Genomic DNA, 16290 nt, shown 5'->3' with positions numbered 1-16290 from the left:
AACCAGCAAGTTCAATCTGCACAGACTGAACAGAAAGAGAGAGAGACATACTGAGAGGCCGACAGAAAGACAGAAATGGAGAACAGTGTGTTTAAGAGTGACTCACATACAGCAACAAATGCACCACTTTACAACCAATAAAGCAATGAAAAGAAAAGGAAGGGGGTTGAGGCACTTTAGGGCACACACACACACACACACACACACACACACACACACACACACACACACACACACACACACACACACACACACACACACACACACACACACACACACACACACACACACACACACACACACACACACACACACACACACACACACACACACACTTCAATATGGCAAGCTGATGAAAAGAATGTGCATTTCGGCCTGATCTGGGACTGGGAATGTGTCATAGGTTTCTTTGAGTGGTGTCTGACCCTGATTTCACCCCTCAAACCCTAACCCATTCACACTCCCTTTGGCCTCAGGTAAAGGCTAACTAGGCTGACCTGTTGCCTTTCACTCTTTCCTTATTTAACTCAAAAGGAGACGTCTGGATAGTCCTGCACCAGCCTGAAACCTGCCGGGGCCAGAATTAGGCCCTGGAAGTCAACGGGTGAAAAAAAAGGCCCCGGGGAAAATTCCAGTGGGAATGTTGTATCTGAAGACTGATCAAGATCAGGTGTGTGTGGATGAGGGAAAATAAAATCGGTGTTATCTGTGTTGGCGGAGTTCCCAAAAACCTGCACATCTCTCAAAGATATAAAATTATTGCTCACAAGGGTACTCAGGCAGAAAAATATAATGAAATCCAGAAGACTTCACTGAACCTTTGGAAATACAGCAAAAATGGGTTTGTTCAACCTTTGAAAGTCCTTTAGACTCCATTCATCTGAGACAAACCAAAAGCAAATGTTTGCTTGGAGCCAGAAACACACATGACATTTTACATTTTCCCATTTACTTAATCACATGCTGGAACTTGTCCTAAGTAACATTGCACTGATGACCTCAAGTTAGTCAACTGCAGGAATCACAGGAACCAGTGTGTATTTTGTCTTGTGGCTTAAGACAAATCTACACAATTAATGGATCCAATTTTGTTTCTAAAGTTATTCAGAAAGTTTGCCCGTTAAAATTCTCAACCAAACAGCCTTTGACTTACTCCTCCTGGATACTAAGATATGTTCAGCAAAATACAAAACCAGTAGCTAACTGCTAATCCAGTGACCAGAACTCTATTGAATTTCTATCGAGCTTAAAGAGGTCTAGAGAACTGTGTAGTGTAATGAGGTTTGGAATTCCTCAGGCAACTATTCACTTGGCTTTCCTTTGGGTTTGTTAGAAACAACACAATAATTCAATGTCAGTCCCCCCCTACAATATCCACTCCTGGTAACTAAAGCATGATTAGTCAATTAAGGTTGCACTGAGCCTTGAATTCTTTCTAACAAGCTTGACTGTCGGCAGAATTTTTAACCTGACAAGACTAATATCTGGCTCTAAAAGATGCATGTTGTCATTTACAAAGAAACACTGTAATTCACCTACAAACAGGTAGAAGTTTGTCCTGCGGAGCACAGCCTAAAAAGGAAGGAATGATTTATCTATGCTATTTCTCTGACAACCCTGTCCAAGCAGGCCACATAGCCTGTTAAAAAACTAGAACAGTGCAAACCCAACTCTCCACATTCAACGCCTCCATTTACTGAATTTCAATGATCATATATTTCTTGAAGGGCCCTTTCAAAAAGGTCTGTTTCAAGAACTCTCTCACGGCATTCCTCAAAAGAAAGAAAATTATCTCCTTGAAAGATGGAAAAAAAATTGTTGTACTTGATGCTGGTGTTCTCGTGGTCACAAGGTAGATGATTCAGTACAAGGGGTTTCAGAGAGACAATAAGGGAGGATTTGGAAAGGCTGGTCTGGGCATACCTCTGGCAACAGCTCGCAGTCTGTGTTAGAGCTTGTTCCCTCAGGCCAAGCCTCTCTGAGGCGCCATGCTTCAGCTGGAAAATGCCGAAAGCTGCCTCATGGCACATGCGACAAGTCTGCTTCCCTTTTTTTGTGTGGGAGGATCCAGCAAAGTGCAAGAGTCAAAGAGACAATCCCGATAATCTACTTTCCTTTTACTCTATTTCCTCTGTTACCACTTTTCCTTCTTTTCTTCCTTTTTACCTGGCTGGTTCCGACTCTTCATCACTCAATCTCTTTAATCTTGGACGTCACCTCTGTCAGTCCTTCCTCCCTGCTGTAATACCCGTCACACTTTCTTTGTTGAAGAGCTATTTTCCCTCCTGGTAGTTGCACTAAATCTCTTAAACTGTGAACAAAATGGGTTCTACAGGATGTACAGCACCAGAAATAAGACAAAAAACCTTTATGGTACTAAAAGACATTAAATGCATGTTTCTTTATGTGCTACACGGTTATCAGAGCCTCTTATTATAGTATTTCCATTATAGGCCCTTGAATTGCCATTTCCAGTAAATGTCAGCTGGCAACCAACTGCATGCTGATACCAATTGCCGGTGCAATTACATATGTTTCACATTACTCTTTTGCTTCTAAGGGTATGACTAACATTCTGACCAATGATTGCAATAATATTAGACTATATTTAAAACCAATACTACCAGTTTTATAATGAGCTGTTGAAGTGTATTGAAACAGATAGCAGGAATGTGAAGTTTGTTACGGTCACTGGTTGCCACTGTAAACTTTCTCACCTTTAAAGTGGACATATTATGCTTTTCCTTATTTTCTGTCATATCTACAATGTCATAATGTCGGATTTAAATTATAAACGTGGTCAAAACTTAATGAGGAAGGAATAATGAGGGAAACATATTTTAGAGAAAATCCCCATCTAAAACGTTGAGATTTCCAACTGTTCTGAACGCTCCGGTTTCAACAGTTGTTTCTACTCACGGCTAAGTGTTACGCAGCTCCAACTGTAATCATGGCGACCAGCGCTGGTCATTTTCCTCCAAATGAGGGTCATGTTACTGCTGGGACATGTCTGGTTTTGTCATATTTGGTTTAGAAGCCTTTATTGGTGATTTTTCCCAGTAAAGAGTCCGGAAAATCAATTTTCAATCAAATCTTGGGCCTAAATCCATATGGAATCGAATAATGACATTTTCTGGAATGTGCAGACCCACGAAACATGTTCTAGTGCAAACACAAAATGCAAGAATGATGCTGAAAATGCTATATAATAGTTACCGTCTAATCCTATTGTTTTATATATTTTTTTAAACAAACACATGTCTCATGCATTAATGTTGCGCTACTACCTTTCCTTATCTGTGTGCACTGATTACTACAACTCTGTGAAGTTGGGAGTTCAGCTATTACTTTGGAGACTTTTTTCATTGTTGAAAGAAATCACAATGCCACGGCAATGTCAGATACAGCAACACATTCTGCATTATGTTTATATCTCATTCGGATGGGGAGATAGAAAAGCCTGTGTGTGTGTGTGTGTGTGTGTGTGTGTGTGTGTGTGTATAAAGATACATGCGCAAGCCAGTGAGACATCCTCTGCCACATATCTCTATTTGTCTCTGAAAGCCATCACATCCTTGCCATTGTTGGCTAAAACAACAGGGCCAGGCCGAGTATCTCCCTCCAGCCAGATAAATCTGTCAGCCTGGAGGGCAAGCAGAGAGGGAGACAGGAAAATTACTAAAAAAGGTTTCATCTCCCAGCAGAGTTGTCATCTTAAGGGTTTGTCAGAAGACATGGTTACAAATTCCATCCATGACTCAAGAAAACAAAGAAAGGTCCAACATCTAAGATGGCATTACATTTCAAATTTTCACTTCTCTGTTTAATCCCCAATGCAGCTCATGAATGCCAGGTGTCTTGTCAGACTGTCCATGATCAATACACGCAGCATCTATCATTTATTTTTAGTCAGTTTAGATAGGTGCATCTTCTGAACATCTTGCAAGGATAATTCCAGTTCACTACAACTTGGATCTCATTTAAAAGAATACGCCACTGATTTAGCAATATACTCTTATAACACGTCATATTGTTCAGTTTTAGTCGTAGTTATTAAAAACAACACAGCAGAACCAGAGATGTTGTCTTTTTTATTCCATGCAGTCATCTTCCTACTTAAAATCTGACCACTACAAGTTCTAAAAAAACAGCATCACCTAACTGACTTTTGTGTTAGTTTTAGAGGAAGTTGAGAGAGACACGGAAAGATGAAAATGGAATTAGATCAGAGAGGCTAGTTTCAGGTCTGCACAGAATGCACCTGGTTGTTGGGACTATGACAGCTTTACAGAGCATGGGATTCCAGCCTAATTACAGGTAGAACCCCTGTGGGAGTAAAAAGATGACAACTATGAGAATGGAAGCCAGCCGTGAATTGAATGTGTGTTTAACATGAGAGTGAAGACATAAAAACCAAAATGTGATGGGTCAACTTTCATACATCAGCCCTGCCTGCCACAAAAGTGCCAGAAACATCCCAGATAGCCGAACTAAGACATGTCATAAACACAGGACACTTCCAAACGCACACACAATGACAGACAGACACATGTGCAGGTCATCGTCAGAAATTGAGAACGTGATTAAAGAGGACATGAAAAATAAAGAGATGATGGCAAACACAGAAGAAAAACGGGAAGGACAAGTCACAAGGGACAGCAGGGTGTTCATCTTAAATTCACTGTGACAACCCATTGACAGAGAGAAGGGTGAGGGGGAGGAAAGGAAGTAACAGAGACTAGGCTGCAGTCTGAGGGGCAAAATAGCTCTGGAAGAGCCTTTACATCCCGTGATTTGTTTGTGTACGTGGGACCCCCAAGTGTCAAGTCTCCCCTACATCCTTTATGTGCAGCACTGTGATATAATGAGTGTGTTAAATCAGGCAATGCATGGGATTACACTCAAAGTACGGTTCAGCAGCAATTATGTATGTTATTTACCATTACTATTACCATTGTTGCAACAGTTAGACACCACAAACCCTAACCCTAAAATTACCCTTCCACAAAATCCTGCACAGAGCCCTGCATTTAACCCCATCGAACACCTTCGGGATGAAAAGTGCCCAACCTCTCTAATGCTTTTACGACGGAAAGAGAGCAAATCTTAAAAGGTCCCATGACATGGTGATCTTTAGATGCTTTTAAACAAACCTTAGTGGTCCCCTAATACCATATCTGAAGTTTCTTTCCCAAAATCCAGTCTGTAATTCTCCAGTGCAGAATTACAGCCAATAGAGCCAGTCCCACAATGAGCTTTCCATAGTATGTGCCATTTCTGAGTCTATAGCTTGATGTCTCTCTCTCATGGGTTGGCAAAATTCTCTGGGCAGGCAAAGCTGAGAGAGGGCAAGTAACCTTTCCCCTTGTGACCTCATAAGGAGCAACATACCAAATTGGCTCATCAGAGATTGTATTTTCTCAATGGCAGAGCTAGATACCCAGGGCTCGGTTTAAACCTATTGCCATTTCTAGCCACTGGGGGACCATAGGCAGGCTGGGGGAACGCATATTAATGGTAAAAAAGCTCATGAAGGGAAATTTTCATGCCATGGGACCTTTAGGTAAAGCCTGCCCAAAAGAACAGAGGATGTTTTGGAGCATACATGTACACATGGGTGTAATATGGGTGATTAAACAGAATTTGTTGGGGTCCTTATTGAAGTATTGTTAAATGTATATAAGCCTGTCTACATATAGCTAGGGAAGCCTGGAAACAAGGATACCAGCTTTATATAATTAGCCTCATTGCCATTCATCGGAATGGTGGCATGTAACAGGTGCATCCCACAAGACAACAGGGAGCATGATAGGTCTAATATGCCAGCATATCTCCAGCTCACACCCAGATGGTGACAGAATGTGATTAACCTTTGAACCAAGTACCGTGGGGTAATTTCCATAAACTTTCCAAAGATCTCATCTCATCTCATCAAAAATCTCATCTCTCAACTTAGACATTTCTGTTGTCTGAGACTCTCACACAAATGTTTTTTTGATGGTTATGGCCAAAACCAAGTTAATTGTGAGAAGAAAATCACATCGCATCTTGAATACTGCTGGAAAATGCTGACATACACCCACCTAAAGAGAGCCGACTGAAGTTTAGCATTTGCTGGGAATCTTCAATTAACCTTCTTTTTTATTATTCTTTGTAAAGCAGAGGTTTTAATAGTGTTAACCTAGCACACTTATTGGACATTATTTTATTTATTTCACTATTTTTTAGTTTGTCAAACTACTTCCAGAGGAAACTTTTGTCAAAGAAGTCCCTTGTATCCAATAACAAAAAAAGAATTTACAGGGCACCAAAAAAACATTTTTCATTTTCTTCACTTGTTCTTCTCTTGATCTGAGCGACACTGTAGTGACAGCTGAACTGACCTAAATACAAATCGCATTAGGGCTTCTGCTATCCCCCTGGTATCCCACCAAAACCCTTTTCTCTAAACCTGATGTTTTTGGCGTGCTGACAGTAAGTAGCCACACTTGCCACGGCAGCAGCCCTGCTTTAGAAATGTGGTCTTGGAGCAAGAATTTTGTCACGAATCCAGTTCCCCGGAGGGAACCCCATCTCATGCAGACTGCTGCTCTGAACTCTTTATGTCTGGAATAGAAGAGTGAAGTTTTCCGGGTCACTGTACATCTAAGTCCCTGCCCAGAGCCTCCTAGGTTCACTTTCCTGTTCCTTAACTAAAGAAGAACTTAACTGGGACATTGACACCAGCTAACTTTACATTGTCTTTTCAGATTTGTGAGCATCAGAATAACACTGCTTGTCAAAGACCGTTAAAATTCCCATCAAATGACTTACTAAATGACTTCATCTTGATGCATTTTAGCATGAATTCGGATCCAACCACAGCAGGAAAAATGTGCCATGCTGGAAGACCTTGTGCAAGTCTGTTTCAGAAATAATTCGGCTGATGGCTGTTTCTCCACTTTCAAAAAAGGTCTTTTCAACATCTTTTGCCCTTAGGGTAGTGAGCTAAGGAGAAAAGCCGGGCTCTGTGCTACACAAGGGACATCATACAGGTATTTTATCAAATTAAGGGAATAAAAAAAAATGTCTTATTGCATTGACCAAATGTAAACAAATACATTTCAACAATAATTTTAGACTTTGCCTTATCACAAGAAGGACAATATAATTGGACAGGCTAGATGTTACACAGTATGTCTATACTGTGGGAATGTTAACATCTCACTGAAGTGACAGACATGTCACTACATGTAGGTACCTTTGCATACTACAGTATCAATACCATCTTTGATTCTTATCTGCATGAGAGTGATACACTCCTGGTTCGAGCTGGGATATGAGCCAAGGTGAACAGACTGTGGTTAAGTGGTCCGTTCCTCCTTTGCTCTCTTCCATCTTTCATGGCTTTTTCATTTCAGAGTCCTTTATCGCTATGCCAAGCAGGCTCTCCGCTCCCGCATTTTTAATTAAAATCTAAAATGTGCCATAACTCTGGAGACTCTGGGCTAGCTGGCAAACAGGTCCATTGGTCTTGTTTCTCCCTTCAAGCCTTTGCTGCTTATTTCATCAGAGCCTTCCATCAAGTCTTTCTATATGTCCAATTCTGTTCACTTCACTGCATAAATGCTTTGACATAAGCCACAAAGGGTAGACCAATTTAACAAGGGTACACCTTTGTAGAAAAGAACTACACCAAGCAAATGAACTCTCACTGTTAGACTATAGCCTAATCCCGTCAAGGACCCTGAGAAAAATCCAATCCTTGAAGTCAGTCTTTTTGACTTCTCCTTGCTGTAGACAAAAGGCTGCTTGTGTAGACATGGACTGGATAAAGACCGCAGTGCTTAAGTTCAGTCAGCTGTCTGCGTAAAGTTCTCACACACTTTCCAGAGCCACAATAAAGTAAACTTCCTCTGCCCTTTGGAATTACTCATTAGCCATGTTTTTATACCTCAGAAAAGTCAAATATAAAATAGGTTGTCCTGTTTTACTACTACTACTACTACAACCACTAGTGACGTTCTGTCTCTAGAATGTCTTGGTAAGATTAAAACATGGGCAGGTGGTAGTGGAGCCTGATATTTAAATTATAGGGCAACCAACTTGTTGCAAGATTTCCCACAGGGTTTAATAGCTGAGGCAGACCACCTTGCCTGAAATAAAGACTGCCCCCGCTAAACTCGGTGGAAATTATTACACTTATGAAATAAACCTTGTGGGAAAACAAGCAGAGACGCTACATCAGATAGAAGAAGCTATTTGGAGCCGCAACAGTTTTCAACTATTAAACTAATCTCCAACTATTTCAATGACAGATTCAATCGATTCAAGTAAGTTTTTAGTGAAAAAAAAGTAAAACATTTCTGATTCCAGCTTCTTAAATGTGAATATTTTCTAGTTTCCTAACTCCTCTATTACAGTTAGCTGAATACCATTGAGTTCGAGACAAAAGAATACATTTGATAATGTCATTGTGGCCATGTTAACATTTTCCAGCATTTTTTGTATTTTGTAGCCCGAACAACTAACTGATTAACCCAGAAATTAATTGACAGATTATTCGACAATGAACACAATCATTAGTTGCGGCCGTAATATGTTTAATAAGAGAAGCTACTTTTTTTTTAGATCTCAGCTCAGTTTAGAGAGCCACCTCTGAAAAAGAGAAACCTTGAAGTAAACTTGGGTTGGCCTATCAACATACTTTCAACATGACATGAGTGTCTTCCAGGGCTTTGAGTCACTGATTAACTTCTGTGAAATGACCCCTGCATTTTGCAGTAAGTCTTTAATTGTTCTTGAAACACATGAGTCAACTGCCCTGTGGATGATTGGCATTTAGGTTATGAAAAAGTAGATAGCATGGCTGAGGCGTTCACTCCGCTCCATTTTGCCTCTGTCATTCTATCATTATCTTCTCACATATCAAGAAGGTGAGAAGGGAGGAGGCAGCCAGGTAGGAGCTTGTGCATGTTAGGAATTCCTGCCAATTCCGGTCCTCCTCCTTGCACAAATAGTTGGTAAAAAAGCTAAAAGTTTTCCTTGAAGCCTAGGCTCATTCAATGAAGGAGAACAGTCATCCCACATCCCACCCACCCCGAGGAGCATTCCACAGGACTGTCTGCTCGCCAATCATTAAGCAAGACCACCTGCTGGCAGATCAGGACCCCCATCATGTTCTCAGCAAGCCTGGCTAACCCCATTACCAGTGAACCTCTGGACTGCTGTACGCACAGACCATAAAGAGTCAGTGGTATGTTGTGCAGTGAAATGCTGCTCATTAACATCCCACAAGGACTTTGGATTGTCCAACCAGTAGGGCACACTAGCTGCAGTCAGTGTTGCATATTTAAATAGATGCAGCACAAAGGGACAATGAAAAGATCTTTGATGCAGCTGTTGCATGACTATGCACTGACTTCTGGCTGGCTCATCTCTCCCCTTCTACAAAGAGAGATTAAAAAAAAAGGAAGGAGAGGAAGATATGAAGACAGAAGAAAGAAACAGCCCTTTGTTGCTGTTCTTCGTCTGCGCCTTGAGGAAAAGACTCTGGCATCAAGTCATCAAGGGCTGAAACAAAAGCAGCTGATAAACAGGCCAAGACGGATAAGATCTCCCTGTATGTTCAACACTTCTCCATCAAGAGGGCTTCCTCTCTTCCAACCCCCCCCCCCTTCCCAACACCTCCGCCTTCTCTCTTTGTTGCTATAAACACAGCATTTGGAAAATGGAAATCATAACAAACAACACTATTCAACTTCTTCCCTTTTTACAAATTTCAGAGGATAAGGCATTGGGCCTTGCATTTCCCCCTTCACCCACCTTTCCAAAACCATGACTTCATTTTTGTTTCCAAAGATGCAGCGAATGTCTGTGTTTGATTCGGAAACATTATCTGTCAACTCTGTGCACAGCACAACTGACATTTCCCTGAATGGCAGCTGAAGGACCAAACAGAAGGAGATTCTGTGCCAAAGGCCTTCTGCTTATATGCCCGGACTAGTTACAAATCCAGCAATGCAGATGGTACACCGAGTTACAATTTTTTGCTATTCCACATTCTTATTCCAACCCTGTGTTTATGCATCAGTAACTAAAGATATGGCATCAGGAAATAAAAAGAGGCATTCTTTTGCACGGTAAATATGGTGTACAGCATTCTAAGAGCAGGTCTGCACTGCAGAGTGTTTACTGAGATCTTGTAAACACTCCTGTGGGGAGGGCCGCTCTGTGGCAGATGAAAGTCTGTAGCCAAGTGATCGCACACATGGACTGAGTGGCCCCAAAGTGCCACCACCCAGTGCGAAGAGCACAGGAGTAGAAAAAGTGTGAAACATAATCCCTGAAGGCATCTATCTTCACGTGGCACTGATCCAAACTCTGACAAATATGCCACAGCAAACACAACATCCCTCACGTTCCGCCTCCTAACATGTACAAAAAAAAAATTTCCTTTGTTTTTCCCTCATTTTAAATCACTCATCTTATTTTCCTTCGTGTCCTTCTCAGACAATGCACCTCCCCCCCTAGCTCTCTGCCAGGCATTCCTGAGTCTATCCTAGCTATCGAAAATGTCAAGAATGAGGAGAAAGCGGAGGAGGGTACAATGAGTACTGCGGCAGGTAGAGTCTTGTCCCGCTGCACTGACATCCCACAGTCTCCAAAGGTAGTGGTTGCACAGAACGGATGGGATCTAACTTGACTCTGTTAACTAAAACTCTGCGCTGGAACAGGCCTCAAAGCTCATTCTCTACCGGATGGAGGCATGCAAGTTAATAATCAACAACAATATCACTCCCCTTAAAACAAATACAGATTTCATTATGGGGTTGAACCTGACAATTGTCTCAGGATATTACTTATTGGTAGGGCAGGGTACCACATTCAATTATTTTTAGGCACCGACCCGAATTGCCTCCTTAGTATAAAAAAACGCCTCGTCATTCAATACCAAATTTCAATACCTAAGGAGCAAATCTCATCAGAGTCAGTGAGCCAATAAGCATGCAGCATGCTCCCACCACTACCAAGATCTCATAATGCTGGTGATTGGCTGTTTTTACACGTTGTAGAGACATGCAGGAAAAACTATGTTGCGCAAAGAGACGGGGCTCACAAAATAGAAGTTGAAATATAAATAAAAAGATTTGTGCCATAATGTGTAATGTTGTAATTTATTTTTGGTAATTTTTTATTTTATTATTGTATAAAAATTGGAATTATATTAAATTCAGTATCATTCAGGAACCGGTATGGAAAGCTCAGTATTTGTATCAATACCCAGCCCTACTTATTGGACAGTCAATGCATAAGACAGTTCTCTCAAAGGTTTTAAAACATGATTTCTGTCTAACTTTTGCCTGAAGACTTAACTTAAAGTATTTCCTTACCGCTATTCCTTCATCTGTAAGGTGATATGAGAAAATCAGGTTATGTGAAGTAAACCCTCTTCAAGCACAAAGCCCCGAAACAAAAAGGGCACATTCTAGAAAGTTTGTCAGAGCCAAGAAACTCCCTTTTCCACAACAGGAGTCCAAAAGGAAGAAAGGGGGGGTGAATTAAAAAGGTTAGCAGTGCAGTGTTTCGTGCCTGGACAGACAAACAGAAGAAGTTTTATGTGTGTGCCAAATGCAACTTAACACTGCAAACAAGCTCCATCCATTGGAACATCCTGCCACCCAGAAATGTTTAGCTGAAAGTACCCAGGATATAGACCCTACAACTCTGAAACACTGATTGCCCCAGAAAGCCTTCAGTGAGGTGATTCATGCTCTGATTCATTTCGCCCCGGTGCTGCCGGCCGGTCTAAGTGTTTGATTCAACGTTGTCAAGCACCAGTAAAAGTTAAACGGCAGCAAGCTTACTGCTTACTGGCAATGGGGGCAGAGGCTGCTACAGTCTCACAGTCATGGTAGATGCTGAGATGTATTAGTCATGGCTGTATGGTTCTGACAAATTACTTCCCAAAACAAAAAGGAAAAAAAGTATTTAATTCTCTCTTTTAAATGCTGAAGGTCTGGTACAACAACACATCACTCATCCCAAATTTAAAAGATCCTTAAAAACTATTTTTTAAAGCGTGTGTGGGCAAGTTCGTTCCATCCATTCATCGCCTGCTTGTGCTGTTGCAGTCTTTGTCTCTCTGGAAGTTAAAGCGGTTGGAACCGGCATTGTCCCGTAAAGCTCCCACGTCATGCAGCATGTGTATGCAAGTGTTTCAGTTTTACACCTGACTTAATAAATAGGCACACCTTACAAGGTGCAAAGGTTGGGAATCATCTCTGGAAAAAGTTCACCATGGCAACAAAAGTCTTGAAAATGAATCAGGTGTACTTGTTTAAGTTCTGGGGAATTGTTGAAACTGTGGAGCCTGAGTCCGTGAAATTTCAGCAGCCACCGGTGTATAAATCCTTGCTGCTTTAAGTGATTTACAATTACTGTAAGAAACTAGCATGAATCCTACACTAAATTTCCCACAGGTAAGACAAAATAGAAGTCCCAGCAATTTGATTTATCAAATAGCAATGATAAGTCTTGATGGGCTTAAAAATTAACTCCTATACATGTTTATGTATTTTAGAATTACTTTTTTAGACCTCCAATAAAATGTGCTGTTTCTTCCATCCCATAAAAGATATAGGTCTTATTCTAGTCATAAAAAAACTGTCTGCTTACCTTCCACACAGTGCTCCACGTCCTCCAGGTTGCGCAGGGTAATCCTCATCAGACTTGAGTTGAGCATAAGTTCGTTCTTGTGTTCTGGACCCATGGCCTCCGGGGCAGGGTTGAGAAAGAATATGCGCGTGTCGCCCGTGGCTACCTGGTTGTCGCAGATCCCGGGGTTGCCAAAGCCGGCTATCATCAACTTGTTGCCACCGTCCAGGAGAATTTCGCGGTTGACGTTGGTCTTTCCTTTTAAGTAGCGCCACACCCTGACCTTCAGACAATGACAGAAACACAGCACACTCTTAAGCATGTTGTCAAAACCAAAAACATCACTTTTTTATTTTACACATTCACAAGGGTGCTGTTAAAGACGTGTGTCCCCTGTCAACCTTTGGACCATCTGAATCAATGCGTGCAATGATGAAAATTGTTTCTCCGACCTGGATGTTCAAATAAATGTAATTTACACCTGTGCAACCAAAACATTCCTCATTTGGTCTAACAATCCCTAAGAGATTATTACCACTGGAATAAATCTCATACAAAAGTTTCAGATACAGCTTATGTTCAGCCACTTGAAAAGGTTTCTAAAACACTGCATGCACTCACAGGTCATAGTGCATCACAGGAAGTGCAGCAAAGTCTTCTTTATGCAAAGTCATGAGAAAGCTCGCCCCTTCCGCTACATGTTAGCCACCTTGTCTTATTTCAAGGCGTTCTGCTGGTTTCCGTTTCCAGAGGGAGAGCTGTGTGCCTCTAATCTACTCCGCTGATTCACCGGGAGCATGTTGCTGCTGAGGCAAAGAGCAGCGAGAGAGCTGACCAAACACCAGTTGTTTATTTTGACAGATTATAGAGTGGTCTACCACGGATCCATGATGATGCAAAAGTTGGTTTCATGATAAATGGCTACAGATTGAGGACAGAGGAAGTCCGCATCCTGACAGAAAATGTGCTTATTTGTAGAAGAGTGGTTTTTTTTTTTTCCATCATGCGCTATTATGTGGTCCATTAGTCAGAGACATAATGTTCCTGTGGCAATGAGAGAATGGGAAAATTTACAGTTTCAGGTCTATCACACACAGGTTTCACATGGGTGACTAATATCTATACATCTGTATTGCTTTGGGCACACATTGCAGCACTTCAGTCAGTCAGTGCGCTCTTCTGAGATTGGAAAATTTGTTATTGTCACCTACAGTTACAAACTACTGTACTGGGTGCTTTAAGTGTTTCTGTGGTATTTCAGTTATCTTATTACATGTTTTTGCACTTTTTTTAATCGCAATGGGGCATCACTGTAATAGTCACAAGTCACAAATCTCTAGTTAGGAATGGCACTTGTCAGCAACCATGATTCAGAATATCACTCTTTGCAGCCACTGGCAAATTAAGTTGCATGTTTTCAACATTTATGACTAGAAATCAAGTGAGAGCTACAGCCAGGGGCCACTCTCTTACTGCAGCATGTTAGGGATGATTACAAGGTTGGTTATGCCTCCCTTGTAGCTATATAATTGGTAAGTGGAAATAAAAATAAAAATAAAAAACATCTATCAACTTCGGAAGGAAAAGTGGATTGACTGTCAGAGTCCATGTAACCTCTGCCAAAGTCTTCTGGATGAATGAGTTTATAAAATGTTTTTCAGGCAAGCTGTTGATGCCTTTGAGAGTGTGACTAGAAACTCGGTGGTAATGGCTTCCATCAGCTACACGACAGTAAATGTAACGTTAGGGCCTTTTTAAGGGATAATGTGACTTCTAATAGTCCACTTTAACCCTATTAGTAGTTTTCGTGCATGGAGCAGGTGTCTTTCGCTTGAAGCGATGCACTCTTGCGGATACTGCACTTGATCGTTACAGAAACTACATACAATTCCTTACCTTGCAAGAATAGGTATTATGCACCGGGTCCATGTTAATTATTTCGTCCACGGTGCCGGTCAAAACTATGTTGGCCTCTTCTTCCCTGTCCTCCAAGTCTCTCTCAGGGCAACTTGCGGCGCTGCGGTGCCACAGAGCCACGAGCAAGCCCGCCAGAAGCAGCGCTGTCCGGCCGGACACGAGTGTCTGCTGGCAACCCATGACCACCCAAAAAAGTAAACTTTCTTCAAATTTAATTGAACCGCTCGGGTCGCCCAAGTACAAACTCCAAAGTCTTTCGAATGCCTTTAAAACGTGCTCCTTTTTACAACTTCCCTACGGACTACCAGTGTCACTTTCACTCTGCAGCCCTGTTCCCTGCATCTGCAGCCCGGGTTGAAAATCCCTCTCTGCCGCCGCCGGCTGAGAGACCAGGAGGGAAGAGAGGAAGGAGGAGGAAGGGGCAGGGTTCTCTCTCCAGGAATGCAACTGCACGTCTCTCTCCTCCTCCACCCCCCCAATCTCTCTCTCTCTCACAAACACACACACACACATGCACAGTGACGCTCCTGGATTTGCATGCGATCTGAATTGCTGATCCACACAAGTGAAGTGAGGGTGAGGTGGGTGGAGGTCGAGGGGAGGGCTGCACGCTACGATGCTTTCAGAAAGTGGCTGTCCAACGTCGCCCCCAGTCGGACAGACAGTGTCTTTACCTCCGGACCTCATCAGCTGTAAATTGCTACCCACAGATCTTGCAGATGAGCAAAGCAGAAGCAGGTGGGAATTGCATATGATTGCCTCTAATACAGATTCACTGCAGTGTTTATTGTAAATGTGATATCCATTAGAGGGTCATCATCAGTGTGCAGGGTGCACTCATCAATAGTTTTACATTTACAAATGGATCTATTGAGTATATGGCAAAGCTGTTGCGACAAACCCCACAGGGAATTATGACTATGATTGTGATTGGATTGGATAGTGCCTGAAAATCCATGTAGACTTCACTCCACAGCCAAATAGGCGGATGCTAAACTCACGATATGTGACATATTATTAAAGATTACCCTTATATTGTAAATCTTCCCATGTTTAAATCAGTAAATGTTTCCATATGGCTATTTTGTTAGAGCTCCTATTTAAAAACAGACAGTGCGTAAATTTCCACTCTTCAAAAGCTGTAATTTTAACTACCCTTCTATTCCTGGGGAAATGACAGGCTTGGTTATGCACAGTTGCTAGAGAGGATAGGCTATTTGCAGAAATTTGTTGAAGTAGGCCTCAGCTTTGACAGCTGAGTTAACCCAAATAGAAAACTGTCTTTTGAATGAAAAGCTATGTTTGTCAGTGCAGTTTTCATTCACATGAGGTGAGAATTAAATGTGTTACTTGAATTATTACAAGAGAACACAGTCATCACACACTATTTCTACGGGCAGGTATACTGAAAATCAATATTATTGAAAACACAAGTCGCTCAAATCAACAAATACATAATCTGTGACAATAATTTGGCTGGACAACACTGAAAGTAAATGGCTTTGACTAACTTTGTGGTTTTAAATAACATTTTCATTGGTTTCCAGATCTAAATGAGCTAAATGTTATAGCAGTAATGACTGGTTTCAACAAGAGTACATCCAGACACCACAATATTTCCACTGCATGATATTATAAATCATTTTTAATGTAGCTGTATTTTGGTATTGCTGTCATTTTTTTTTTTTGACAAACCCAGCTCTTTCATTGTCTGTGGTTTAAGAAAACAGTAATATG

General features: G+C 41.5%; 1 protein-coding gene across 8 annotated transcripts in view; it reads right to left on the bottom strand.

The window, feature by feature from the left end:
• Positions 1–15013, bottom strand: part of agrn (agrin) — a 247669-nt gene extending 232656 nt beyond the window's left edge. For all 8 annotated transcript variants that reach the window (XM_034877728.1, XM_034877730.1, XM_034877733.1 and 5 more), the window contains exons 1-2: positions 14533–15013; positions 12658–12919 (exon numbers count right to left, since the gene is read on the bottom strand). In XM_034877728.1, coding sequence (XP_034733619.1) covers positions 12658–12919; positions 14533–14733 — 463 coding nt within the window. In that variant the 5' untranslated portion in view covers positions 14734–15013. The remainder of the gene's footprint in view (positions 1–12657; positions 12920–14532) is intronic.
• Positions 15014–16290: the final 1277 nt, after the last annotated feature.

Source organism: Etheostoma cragini, chromosome 7 (genome assembly GCF_013103735.1).
Source record: "Etheostoma cragini isolate CJK2018 chromosome 7, CSU_Ecrag_1.0, whole genome shotgun sequence".
Lineage (NCBI taxonomy): Eukaryota > Metazoa > Chordata > Actinopteri > Perciformes > Percidae > Etheostoma > Etheostoma cragini.
This window is presented reverse-complemented; position numbering and strand designations above follow the sequence as displayed.